Source organism: Molothrus aeneus, chromosome 21, assembly GCF_037042795.1.
Source record: "Molothrus aeneus isolate 106 chromosome 21, BPBGC_Maene_1.0, whole genome shotgun sequence".
In the NCBI taxonomy this organism is placed as follows: domain Eukaryota; kingdom Metazoa; phylum Chordata; class Aves; order Passeriformes; family Icteridae; genus Molothrus; species Molothrus aeneus.
The window spans coordinates 4,951,299-4,962,229 of NC_089666.1; the positions used below are offsets into that span (position 1 = coordinate 4,951,299).

Genomic DNA, 10,931 nt, shown 5'->3' on the forward strand with positions numbered 1-10,931 from the left:
CACGTCCCTTTGCAGCCCGCCCGCGGGAAGCCAAAGACCCCATTAACACCTCCGCATCTCTGGCACATGCGACAGCGCTCCGCCGCCAACCCGACTTGAGAAAAATCCTAATTATCCGTCAGTTACCAGCTGGCTGGCGTGGCGAGGGGCTGCGGCGAGAAAACCACGGCGATGGGGCCGCTGTGGCTGCAGCGTGTCCGGGCAGCGGAGCCGCCGGGGCCGGGCAGGATGCCGGCGTGCCCCGGCTTGCCGTGCCGCAGCTCCCCGTGCTCTGCCTGCCCGAGGGGGGCTTCCAAGCCGCAGGGAAAAGCTTCTTTTCGGCATCTGGCCGTTGGTCTCTGCGATAAGAAGGCCATTAAAAATGAAAAGGGAGGTGGGAGCGGGTTGGAGGGCTTCCCATAGGATGGGCGGGCACGGCTGCTGCTGTCCAGGGCTGGGGACAGCAATGTCACCCATCACTGCTCAGAGTCCCTCTGCCAGGACAGAGATGGGTAATGTCAGCCCCAAGGCTTCACCTTCTCCATTCACCTCTTTTCTAAAATTAGAAAATCAGCATTTTGAAGCAAGAGAGAGCAGCTGATGATGTCCTGCTCCCATTGCCCTCACTGTTACCCTCAGACCCCTGATGATGTTCTAGTGCCATTGCCCTCACTGTTACCCTCAGACCCCTGATGATGTTCTGGTCCCACTGCCCACACTGCTACCCTCAGACCCCTGATGATGTTCTGCTCCCATTGCCCTCACTGCTACCCTCAGACCCCTGATGATGTTCTGCTCCCATTGCCCTCACTGCTACCCTCAGACCCCTGATGATGTTCTAGTGCCATTGCCCTCACTGTTACCCTCAGACCCCTGATGATGTTCTGGTCCCACTGCCCTCACTGCTACCCTCAGACCCCTGATGATGTTCTGGTCCCACTGCCCTCACTGTTACCCTCAGACCCCTGATGATGTTCTGGTCCCACTGCCCTCACTGTTACCCTCAGACCCCTTCCTCCTCCTCCTGCATTGAGTCAGGGGTGTCTGCTAAAGCACATCTTATCTCTGGAGAGATATGCAGACTCCTCATTTGAATCCTTCAGGAGTTGGGAGAATCCACCACATTCCTTGGTAAGATGTTCCTATGGTTAATTATCCTCGCTGCTAAAAAAAAAATATACCTCCTTGTTTTTAGTCTGAATTTGCTTGGCTTCAGCTTCCAAGTGCTGGATCTCATTCTGTCTTTTGCTATTAGATTAAAGAGCTGGCTGCTATCAGGAACCATCTCCTGGGCACACCATAATCAAGTCCCCTTGCTCTTCTTGGGGGGAACTTCGATGCAGAACATTTCTGTGGTATTGCTCTACATCTGTTCAAAACTGTTCATTTTGTTCACATCTCCCTCCCAGGCCATGTCTGTTTTTTCAATAGAGGGTTTGAAGTGTGGGCAGGAGCACCGTGTGTGGACAGGGCTTGGGGACACCCCTGTCCAGGTGACGCTGATTTGCCCAGCCCTGCACAGCAAAGGGCTTGTCCAGCACTCTACAGGGGCCAGCTCACCTGGTCCTTAGGAGCTCTAAGAGAGGGAGAATGGGTAATGCCACATCTCCCAGAGGGATTCAAGTCAAAACCCTTCAAAACCAGGAGGCCATTGGGCTACACACCTCCATCAACCAAAACTTGTGACTATATCAAAAAATGATGCTAAAACTTTTGACAAGATGACTCACACAAACCATTTGTTTTGGCATTGCCTGCTCGCCAGCTGTCCTTTCCTCTGTGGCCAGATCCTCCATGATTCAACCCCAAATTGCAGGAGACTTTCAGCTGAGGCTCCTTCCAGTGCAGCAGAGCCCTCGCTGCTCCAAAATGCTGCCCAGAGCGTTGGCTCTGCTGAGCTTGTGGTCAGTGCTTGGTGGCAATTGATCAACCATCCTGGCATGGATTATTGGGTGCAGCAAAGCTCAGAGTGTCCAAAAGGCACAAGGAACAGTCTGGGCTGGTTCTTCCCAAGGGCTGCCCCAAATCAGAGCACCAGGATGGTTGGTGCTGCTGTGTTTGGTGTGGCCATCACTGTTCTGTCAAATGCCTCTTTCTGTCCCCAGCCCTGCTGACCAGACATTTACCTTCACTTCCCTGCATTCCCCAATGGCTTGTTTTTTTACCTTAGGTGCGTGTTCCCAGCTCGTGTGGAGGCTCACACAGAGTTATTTGTGAGTTCATTGACAACATAAAACACATCTGTTTTGCTGAGTCCCTTTCCCCATTAAAGCAGGATGAACTTTCAGGTGTGGCAGTGGCACTGCAGAGCTCATAGTGAGTTGGAGGAAGGCATTGGCCTCATCTTCCAGCACTGACCATGCCTGTGACAGCCCCAGCCAGGAGGACCCCAGGAGCACAGGGAGTGACACCAGGAGCACAGGGAGTGACACCAGCTGCCACCACAGCAGGACCATTTCTCATGTGGCACCGTGGCAAGCTGGACATGCTGCACCCGCCCTGGCAATCCTGCAAGAATCACTGCTGCAAATGAAACAGCCCCTGTGCTCTCCAGGGTCCCTGATGCTGCCAACCCACTGCTGCTCCCCTCGAGGCTCAGCTCCAGTGCAGGTGGGCACTGGCCCAGCAGCCAAGCTGTTCTGGGGGATGCAGCCACATCAGCATTGTGGCTCAGAGGGTCACACACCTCTGAGTGTCCTCCTTAGTGTTAAAACCACTTCAGGCATTCAAATCCTCACTCTCGACCCTTCCCAGGACCCCTCCTTGCAGCCGTGGGTGGCTCCCAGCCCCGGCTGGTGGATGCGTCCTCCAGAGATGCTCCCAGATTCTCCAGGCAGCTCCCGGGTCCAGCTGCTCCCCCGAGGCTGGGAGGGTACCGTGTGGCATTGCCTGCCCTGAATCCCACAAAGGCTTGGGAAAAACAGCCACGTCCTGTCCTGGTGAGCCGAGCTCCCAGCGGGACACAGCCAGAGGAGAACAGTCAGCACAGGGTGATGCGAGACAGCCTGAGCTCCCTTTAGAGCCGTGGAAAGATCCCGGGATGGCTCTAAGGAGGGGAGCCCTGCTGCGCTGGGTCTGCTCCACCCCAAAGCCATCCCACTCCTAGCTGGGGACAGTGGCAAGCGAGCACCGGGCTCGTTCTGGCCCCCATCCCTGCGTGCCGGGACAGCACACGCTGCAGTGCCTGGTTTCGGTTTCCATTGGGACGCTGTAGGACGGGAATGCCTCCCTTCCCTGGGCAGGTCCTGCGGCTGACAGGAGTTATCTGTCCCCCAGCAGGGACAGGAGCGGGCTGGAATCACATCCTGCCCGAGGACCTCCGCTTTACTCACTTCCTAATGAAATGCTGCCAGGGAACACAGTGGAAAAAGTGGAGATTTAACCACCCTTGAGAGAGCGGGGCGCTCAACCACGGCGCTGTCCCGAGTCCCCGGTCCTGTGAAGCAGCGGGGAAACTGCTGGACTGACCAGCCGGACTTCGGCTGCTTTCAAATGCCCGATGGCTGCTGCTCTCCCACTGCAGGCACCCATTGGCTTCGGCGGGACGCGGCCCCAGCGCTGCGGAGCTGCCGGAGCCCGTCCCATCCCCGCATCCTCCCCAGCACAGCCGGGAGCATCCCGTCGGCCGCTGCCCGGGGTGTCCCCGCACCACAGCACCCGAGGATGCGTCCTGTCTGCCGCAGGAGGGACTGTCGTGCCAATTAAACACGTCACCTTCCGCAAACAAAGGTCATTGTCACAGCCGGGCTGGCTTAAATACCGCTGGGCTGCTCTGCCCGTTCCGTGACAATGTCAAACCGCAGCCCCGGAGGGAACTCTGCTGTTCCCATCCCAACCTTCCTGCTCTGCCAGTGCTTCCCGGAGGAGAAAACCCGCCCGGTTCGAGCGTGGTCAGCAGCTCCCTCGGAGGCACCCGCTGCGGGATGGACACTTGTGCCACAAGTCCTTAAAAACACCGCGCTGAGCCAGCAGCAGGGCTGAGGATTTAGGATTTTTTGCCACAAAAATCAAAGCATTTCCCGTGCGGTCTGCCCGGCCCCTGGGTCCCTGCTCGCAGAGCTGTCCCGTGCCGGGCAGCAGGAGCAGCCGTGGTGCCAAATCTGCAGCGACAGCAGGGGCTGTGCAGCCACCCCTCCGGGCATCGAAACCTGCTGCGCTTAAAATCCTGCTCGGTTATTTTCTGTGACTTGGAGGGATTAAGTTACTCCTCTAATACGGGATGGAGGATGACTGTAAATGACATTTTACAGCACAGCTGTAAATGGCATTCACAGCACAGCTGGCAGACACAAGCAAAGGTCCCTCTCACCCACGGCATCGCCTCTGACAGCACCCGCTGGCAAATACCCTGGGAAGCACCGTGAGAACAAGGCAGGTACTTTTCCGGGACGGAGAATATTTACCCACAATTTAGGGAATCGCCAAGGAGAGAAGTGACATCCCAACCGCTGTGCTTCACTCCCCTTTGGGAGAAATACCCTGGGAAGCACCGTGAGAACAAGGCAGGTACTTCCCCAGGACATTCCTTTTCGGAGAACATTTACCCACAATTTAGTGAATCGCCAACGAGAGAAGTGACATCCCAACCGCTGTGCTTCACACCCCTTTGGGAGAAACCCCCTGGAAAGCAAGCAGGGATGTTTCCAGCTACTTCCCTTCCCAGGGCCACCACCTGTGCCCGTGAAGCCGCCATCAGCGGTGGCTGCATCCCTTGTCACCTCCCCGCGCCACCACCCTGAGCGCGGTGAGGACCCGCTCGGCCGCGCTGAGCATCTCCCCGAGCCAAGGCAGGAAAAAACAAAACTCACAGTCCAGGTGGCCGATTTGGCGGTGCTGGATTGCTGGAAGGTCACCTCGAAGTGGTGGGGACCGGGGTAGTCGGTGTTGGAGGGGATGACGGGGGCCGGGGACATGGCGTCGAAGGTAGAGCTGGGCTGCGAGTAGGGCGAGTGCGTTGGGACATTGGAGGTGTGCTCGGAGCTGTAGGGGCTGGTGGAGGCTGCTCTGCTGCCGATGCTCTGATCCATGCTGTTGTTCAGCAAATTGAACTGGGACTGGAGGAAGGGAAAAGGGGAGGAGGGAAAAAAGAAAACACCAGCCAGTTTAGAGACAGGGAAACCTCAGGCACCTTTCTGCAGTGCTGGGGTGTCCTGTTACAGCCTCCTTAAAGGGCCAGCGTGCGGGATGGGAGTCAAAAGGAGCTGGTCTGGGTGGCTCGGCTTTTCTGACAGGTCGCCACTTGTGTGAGGGATGAAATCCGTGTGCTTAAATCACCCCCGCCTCGAGCTGCTCCATCCTCGCTGGAGGCAGCGAGGTGCCCCAGTCCCGCATTTCTGGAGCACCTGCCTCGGGAAAGCCGCGCTCCTGGCAGTGGGGAGAGGGCAGGGACGTGGTGGGGTTTGCTCAGCTGTGGGAAATGTTCCTCTGCAGGTGGGGAGGGACACCCAACCCTTTGTCCCTTGCCAGTGTCACAGCTCGGTGAAGCCACCGCGCCCAGGTGAGCAGCAATCCCTGGCAATGACACCGCTCCATCACCACGGCGATTCCCAGCGGGTTTTCCACCCTCTTTTCCAGCCTGTCCCTGGTGTGCTCACTGGTCAGGACTCACACACCCCCACACCACTCCCGAGTTGTGGTTTGTAGCTGGTTTCCCAGCGGGATGGCTGCTCCCAGTGCCTGATGCAGCTCTAATTTGGGCAAAGCCTCAAACCTACAGAGCAGGCTGTGATGCACAGCACTGCAGCAAAGTCACAGGGCAAACAGAGCCACTTAGGCAGGTCCCGGCTCTTATTGCAGACCTGTTGGACCAAATAATGACTTTTTACAATTTTTTCCTTATTCCTCTTCTGACCAATTACTGTCAGATTCTTCCAATAAGAGCTGGCAGCTCCTTTACCCAAGGCACAGCCCAAACACAGTGACATTCCCAAGAGCTGTGTGGCTAAAGAAATCTTAGTATTTCCTTAGAAAATCAGGCTCAAATACAACTCTTTCTCAGAGCAAGTGGGAGGGATTTTTTTCCCCCAGAAATCTGCAATTCCCGGGTTTTTTCTCCCCCTGAAATCTGCAATTTCTGAATTGCTCAGGGGATGGGTTTTTCCCCCAGAAATCTGCAATTCCCGGGTTTTTTCCCCCAGAAACCTGCAATTCCTGAATTGCTCATGGGATGGGTTTTTTCCCCAGAAATCTGCAATTCCCGGGGTTTTTTCCCCCAGAAATCTGCAATTCCCAGGTTTTTCCCCCCAGAAACCTGCAATTCCTGAATTGCTCAGGGGATGGGTTTTTCCCCCCTGAAACCTGCAATTTCTGAATTGCTCAGGGGATGGGTTTTTTTCCCCCAGAAATCTGCAATTCCCAGGTTTTTTCCCCCAGAAATCTGCAATTCCCGGGTTTTTTCCCCCAGAAACCTGCAATTCCTGAATTGCTCAGGGGATGGGTTTTTTCCCCCAGAAATCTGCAATTCCCGGGTTTTTTCCCCCAGAAACCTGCAATTCCTGCATTGCCCTCACCCTGCAGCCCCAGAGGCAGTGGCAGTGCTGGTGACCATGCACAGTGTCGGGTGGATTGCCGTGTGTCCTCCCGGCTCCCAGCATGGGAGCAGGGACACAGCAACCCCTGGGCTGCCCTCATCCCTGTCCCCAGCACCCTCTGGGGCAGCTCTGGGATGCCAAGAGCTGTGGAAGCAGCCGTGGGCACAGCCAGCAGGCTCAGCCTTCTCCAAAGGGCTGCAAAGGCTCACGGCTCAGGAATCAGGAAACGTGTTTTAACTTGGGATCCCAACCTCACCCAACCCTCTTCGATGTGGAATGGTTTAAAGGCAATCATCCTTCTCCAGGGAAGTTCTCCTGTTGCCTGCATCTCTCACAAGGTCGTTGGAGCCTGTGACTAACTGGAGGAATGCTGAACAAGATCTGGCTTGCTTTTACGCATCCAGCCATTTTCTCCCCTAAAATATGTGCCTAAATCCCTCTATTCCTCCTCACAGCTCTATAAATAGCCCAGCCGAAGACAAGCCAAGCTCTCCTTAATCCAGGCTTCACCTGGAGAAAAAAACTTATGAGAAACTCTGGCAAAACAGGCACGTTAGGAAAGCTCTTGCCACCCAACTGGGAAATGCAGCTGCTGCGGGGACTGCAGGCAGGGCAGAGCCACTGAGGTGGCACAGGAAAACCTGAGGGATCAACCAGGAGAACAGCAGCAAGGGAAAAGGGATTGCTGCTGGATGGGGCAGCATCCAGGAGTATCGGGATGATACTCAGCTGATCCAGGAGTATCAGGGCTGAGCTGTTTTGCTCCCATCCTGAGACATTCATGGTTGAAGCCTGTGGCTGTCAATGGGCCGGTGAATGGGGACCCACCACAGAACGGAGCATCCTGAGCTCTGTGTGGGAGAAAACCCTCCCTCAGGAAGAATGGTGAGAGGTGAGACCCAGGGTGTCACCTCTGCCAGGCTGGGCTGCCTTTGCATAAAGCAGGAGGCAGCACCCTGAGTGCCCCCAGACTTTGAGAATCTGCTGGTGGAGAGACCCAGAGTCAGGTGCGCGGGCAAAACCCCAGACTTGCTGTTCAAAATTGATGCAAAACCACAGACTTGCTGCTCAAAATTGATGAAATCATGGAAACATTCCCCTAAAAGATGAATTGAAGGCAGGAGTGTTTGTGTGTGTGTGCGTGTGTAAATATGTACAGACACACACAGGGATAATTATTCACACAACTGCAGCAACGACCTCCCATGGAACAGCCTCAACAATGGGACACAAGGGCTTGGTACCAACACACTTAAGGTAAAACCAGGAATGAAGGGATTTCCTTCTGTCTCCAACTCCCTCTGTGCCTGTGCTGGATGGTTCTGAATGCCAGGGACAGACACAAACCCTTTTCCCTAAGGAAACAATCTCAGCACTTGAGCACAGGGCTGGAAATGCATTACCTGCAGCACAGGTACAGCTTCACCTGCCCTGCCCTCCCAGGGATTTCCACCAGGGGAAGGAAGCCTGCCTGCGAGGACAGGTGAGCAGTGTGGGCTCAGCTGGGATGACAGAGTGGTGCTGGAGGTGTCCAGCACCTCCAGGTGCTCCTTGGATGGATGCTCAGGCTGACCTGTGCACACAGAGCGGAGGGACCCTGCACCCCCTGCACTTGAGCTTTAAATCCCACCTTGGGTGTGATTTATAGATGGATGCTCAGGTTGACCTGTGCACACAGAGCTAAGGGACTGCACCCCCTGCACCTGAGCTTTAAATCCCACCTCGGGCTCTGCAAGAGGCAGATGGGGCAAAGCAAGAGGAGCAGCCACTGCCTGCCGAGGCTGCAGCACCTGCACCAACACAGGGCTGGAGCAGCTCCAGGTCCTCCAGCAGCTGCAGGACAGGGACAGGAGTGCACTGGGACAGCCCCTGGAGCATCCAGCACCAGGCTGGGCAGGCAGAGCCAGATCAGGTAAAGCGAAGGATAACTCAAAGGGGAGCATCAAAGCAAAGCAAGCAGCACCTACCGTGGTGTAATGCTGCATCGGGTCGCTGATGTAGAGCATTTTAGTTGTCTCGGGGCTCGCGGAGCGCGGGGCAGGCTCCTGCCACGGGACTCATGGGGTCGGGCCGGCCGCCGGGGAGGGGAGGCGGGGAGGGAGGAGAGCGGGAGCGGGGCCGGGCGGGCAGCGCCAGGGATGCTGCGCTGGCCACCCCGTCCGTGTGCCGCCGTCTGTTGGCTTTTTTTTTTTTTTTGCTTTTTTTCATCTCCCTTAGTTCTGTCAACTCGCTGCATCCAACAACAAAACGGGGCCCACCCCTTCTGTCCCTCATGACTATTCATTAAAGCACAGGGCAGGCCCCAGCTTGCCCAGTGATGGACTGGGCGATACCAACCATTCCCGCTGCAGGGAGAGCAGGGGTCCGGCTCCACCACCAAACCTGCCCAGATCCCACTCCCCAAAGCTTCTTCCAGCCACACAGGGGGATGGAGACCTGCTGGGCTGGCAGCTGGCACCAGCACAATGAGGTGCCCACCCTGGCACTGAGCTGGCAGGGCTCTCTCCATGAGAGCTCTGTGTCTGGGAGATGTGGATTGTGGAGGGATGGATGGACGGATGGATGGAGGGATGGATGGACAGATGGATGGATGGATGGATGGATGGATGGATGGATGGATGGATGGATGGATGGATGGATTGATGGATGGATGGATGGAGGGATGGATGATCTAGAGGGACAGACAGGAGTAATTAGGGATAGATGCCTGACAGAGCATTGGGGTGACCTGCTCTGGGCTGGCAGCTGTCACCAGCACAATGAGGTGCCCACCCAGGTACTGAGCAGACAGTGGCTCTGTGAGAGCTCTGTGTGTGGGAGATGTGAATTTTGGATGGATGGAGGGATGGAGGGATGGATGGAGGGATGGATGGATGGATGGATGGATGGATGGATGGATGGATGGATGGATGGATGGATGGATGGATGGATGGATGGATATCTAGAGGGCCAGACAGGAATAATTAGGATAGATGCCTAACAGAGCATTGGGGTGACCTGCTCAGCACCACCGAGCACCAGCACCAGATGCGTGCCAAGAACAGCAGGAATCAGCACGGACTGAGCGATCCCTCCCCTCTCTTGCCTTCCCCTCAGGCTGTTGGCATCCCGTTACCAGAGCCCTTCTTGTCCAGAGCCCTTCTTGTTGCTCACCCCAGGCTGCCCCAGCCCCGCCGGGCTCGGCTTTGGTGACAGCAGCAGCGAGGGGAAAGGCGATGCTCGCTCAGTGAGGGGCACAGGCACAATTAGCAGCACTCTGCCCAGCCCCTGCCCGCTGAGAAGGGCCGGGGAAGGGAGGGAAAGAGAGCAGAAAGCGAGGGAAAAGGGGCTGGGGGAGGGGAGGCAAGCTGTCGGGCGAGGGAAACGGCGACTTTCTGGAGGGAAAGAGCGATTTCCCGGAGGGAAACAGAGATTTTCCGGAGGGAGATGCAGCCACCAGCCGGGGCAGCCCCAGGGATGCTCCCGAGCATCCCTGAACACGCCCAAGCGGCCGGGATGCCTCGCACGGCCGCGATGCTTTTCCGAGACTTTGTCTCAGACAGAAGCAAAGGTTTCTGGCAGGAAAGGCAGCGGCACGGACCTGGGGCTGTGCTGGGAGCACGGAGTGCCCCCTCTGCAGCAGCTCTGCCTCCTCAGCAGCTCACAAATGGCTTTTGTCCCGGAGAGAATGGCACTCTGCTGCTGTCTTGGTACTCACCTAGAACTGCTGCCCCGCTGCTGCCTGCACTGATGTTATCTAACAATAAATAGCCATGATTTTACTGACCCTTGTGCCATTGATTAACCCTGCCCCAGCAAGGTTGGTTTCTCCCCCAGAGCCCCCAGCCCACCCCTGCAGGGAAATCAAGGATATGCCCGGCTCTGGTGCCCGTCCCTGCTGTGTGAGCACACTCACCATCACCGAGTCAGTCATGCCTCTCATCTGGAACACGTCCATGGTGACCTCTGTGCTGTTGGAGACCTCATTGCTGCTGCTGGGGTTGGCTGGAGGCAGGTCGAAGTAGGTGCTGTCTGGTTCCCTGGGCAGGAGGTGAGGGCACAGTCATCTCCCAGCTCTCCAGCACAGCCTGTGCCACCACCACCACCCTCCCAGAAACTCACAGTCCCCTCAAACCTCGTCCCTTTCTCAAACCTCGTCCCTTTCCCAAACCTCATCCCTTTCTCAAACCTCGTCCCTTTCCCAAACCTCGTCCCTTTCCCAACTTCTTCCTCCATCCTCTGCTTTTATTTCCACCTGGCGGAGCTGTAGATGTGGGAAATTCTGCATCCACCCAGCTACTCCAGCATTTCTGTCACCTTGGGATGCCTTTACGTGTGAGAGGGCCAAGGAAGGAAGATTAAATGAAGCACAATCCTTCTCCCTTGCTGGATTAGAGCATGAGGCTCAAAGGCCAGAAGACTTGCAAATATCTTGGTGGGGCT

General features: G+C 56.4%; 1 protein-coding gene across 2 annotated transcripts in view; it reads right to left on the reverse strand.

The window, feature by feature from the left end:
* TP73 (tumor protein p73) overlaps window positions 1-10,513 on the reverse strand; it is a 28,173-nt gene extending 17,660 nt beyond the window's left edge. The window contains exons 1-2 of one of the 2 annotated variants that reach the window (XM_066563846.1): window positions 10,405-10,513; window positions 4,788-5,033 (exon numbers count right to left, since the gene is read on the reverse strand). In XM_066563846.1, the coding sequence (XP_066419943.1) occupies window positions 4,788-5,033; window positions 10,405-10,446 (288 nt within the window). In that variant the 5' untranslated portion in view covers window positions 10,447-10,513. Of the gene's footprint in view, window positions 1-4,787; window positions 5,034-8,476; window positions 8,580-10,404 lie in introns of those variants that run through there. The other variant, XM_066563847.1, reaches the window with a different exon arrangement.
* Window positions 10,514-10,931: the final 418 nt, after the last annotated feature.